This window comes from Austrofundulus limnaeus, unplaced genomic scaffold, assembly GCF_001266775.1.
Source record: "Austrofundulus limnaeus strain Quisiro unplaced genomic scaffold, Austrofundulus_limnaeus-1.0 Scaffold207, whole genome shotgun sequence".
Lineage (NCBI taxonomy): Eukaryota > Metazoa > Chordata > Actinopteri > Cyprinodontiformes > Rivulidae > Austrofundulus > Austrofundulus limnaeus.
In genome coordinates, this window is record NW_013952609.1 from 991142 (window position 1) to 992956 (window position 1815).

Sequence of the window (1815 nt, forward strand, 5' to 3'; positions counted from 1 at the left end):
GAGTACCTAAACTGAAGTACTCGTACTTGTACTCAGTCTTGAAAAAACTGGTATCGGGACACCCCTACTTATAATGCCGTATTTGGCCCACAGGCCTTGACTTTGACACATTATTTATGATGAGAGGTCTCTGCAAGATCATTTTCTTTGTTTGTGTTTGCACCGCTAACCACTGGGAAAACATTCAACTCTTTCTTTTTGTGCTCTGTTATCCAAACAGGTAGATGAAATGATGCTTCATGCTTAAGCACGGCAGATTTGCTTACAATTRGTTCTGTAATTAAAACTTTTCTAGTTTTCTACTAAAGGTTCAAGAAAAAGATGAAGCATGAGCTCCTGTCAAGATTTAATTTAACCAGGCTACACTCCCCTAGCATGAAGAAAGACTCGCTTTTGAAGTTCTTTCCCAACGTGAAAGGGAATTGTGATTGTCCTCTGTGTTGCTGGTCCCCTGGAAATAGATATTTCCTGCTTTCACAAGCACTAATTCTTTCCACAATGTGACATTTACTGAGCCTTGCACAATAAGGAGACTAATATATGAAAGCTTGAAGAGAAAATTGGTCCAAATACGATTCGTTTCGCTCAGTTTTTTTTTTTAGTCTGAACAAGTCTAAACATCAAACTTACAACCTGAAGGCAGAGTGTAATGGTTTTTCTTCAAGGATACGTATTTATCAGTCGTCTCACGTGTCTGGAAAATGTCTGGAAACGTGACTGATTGACTTTTTTTTTGTCTATGTATGAATCCAACCAACACAACTCTTAACAGAAAAGAATGTGGTTTGGCGTTGTCTTTTTGAATAAATCCATGGATGTCCCTGAAAAAGARGCCTGGAAGCCAGCATGTCTTTCTCGAAAATCTCTGATGGATTTTTCTACAATATTGCTGCCATCTTATCCTGTCAGGGAGGTTGGCTTTTGGACTGTTTGCTGGTAATAGTCGTGATGATGCAGCATCACTTTTTATCCTTTTTAATCTTGTTATGACAATTCAACGTATTGATGTAGTAAAACGAAATCTAAAAATAAAACTTTTTATTGCCTGATTAAGTCACAAACAACTACCTTAAGTTTTGCACAAAATACTTTGGCTGATCAATTACCAAACTTGGAAAACAAAGAGGAAATATCAGAACAGTTTTTATTGTACTGACCCCTTGTTCCTTGGCAGCTACTGCTATCTTAAGCAGAAAGTCCTCATCCACAAAGGGGCGCACAGCGTCATGTATGATGACCACCTTGGGTTTGTCAGCTGCTGGCCTCTCCTCCTCGCTCAGAGCCAGGACTCCATTGCATATTGACCTGTGGCGAGTCGAGCCGCCTGGCACCGCTRGAACCTTCCTGTGCTGGAACCGCTGGATGATGTCCATCATCAGGTCCATGTTTTCCTTGGCAACAACKACCACGATGATTTGGACCCATGGCACCCTGCAAGAAGACACCGACCACTCAGAAAAATGCTTTTTGGAAAACTGAAGCTGGAAGCACATTGTTAGTTTAATCTGGAATAAWATGGAGGAAGTTCCAAACATTTTCTAATTGGCATTTTGTGAATTTAGACATTCTAAAACCAGAATTATCAATTTACACTCATTTCAAACAAAAAGCAAAAATAATAACAGAAAATATATTTTAACTTTATTTCCAAAGACAAACTTTACACTTTTCTCTCTGGCAACTATTTTGCTTCACTTGTATCAATAAGAGTCAAACATAATAAAGTATGTCTGGTAAACAGCCTGAATTAAAAATGTGAAAAAACAGGTAGTGGTTTCTGAAGCATGACAAGTATATATATATATATATATATAT

At 38.2% G+C, this 1815-nt stretch overlaps 1 protein-coding gene across 3 annotated transcripts in view; it reads right to left on the reverse strand.

The window, feature by feature from the left end:
* The window catches only part of crppa (CDP-L-ribitol pyrophosphorylase A), a 60383-nt gene that overhangs the window by 56189 nt on the left and 2379 nt on the right, over positions 1 to 1815 (reverse strand). For all 3 annotated transcript variants that reach the window (XM_014019020.1, XM_014019018.1, XM_014019019.1), the window contains exon 2: positions 1158 to 1431. In XM_014019020.1, coding sequence (XP_013874474.1) covers positions 1158 to 1431 — 274 coding nt within the window. The remainder of the gene's footprint in view (positions 1 to 1157; positions 1432 to 1815) is intronic.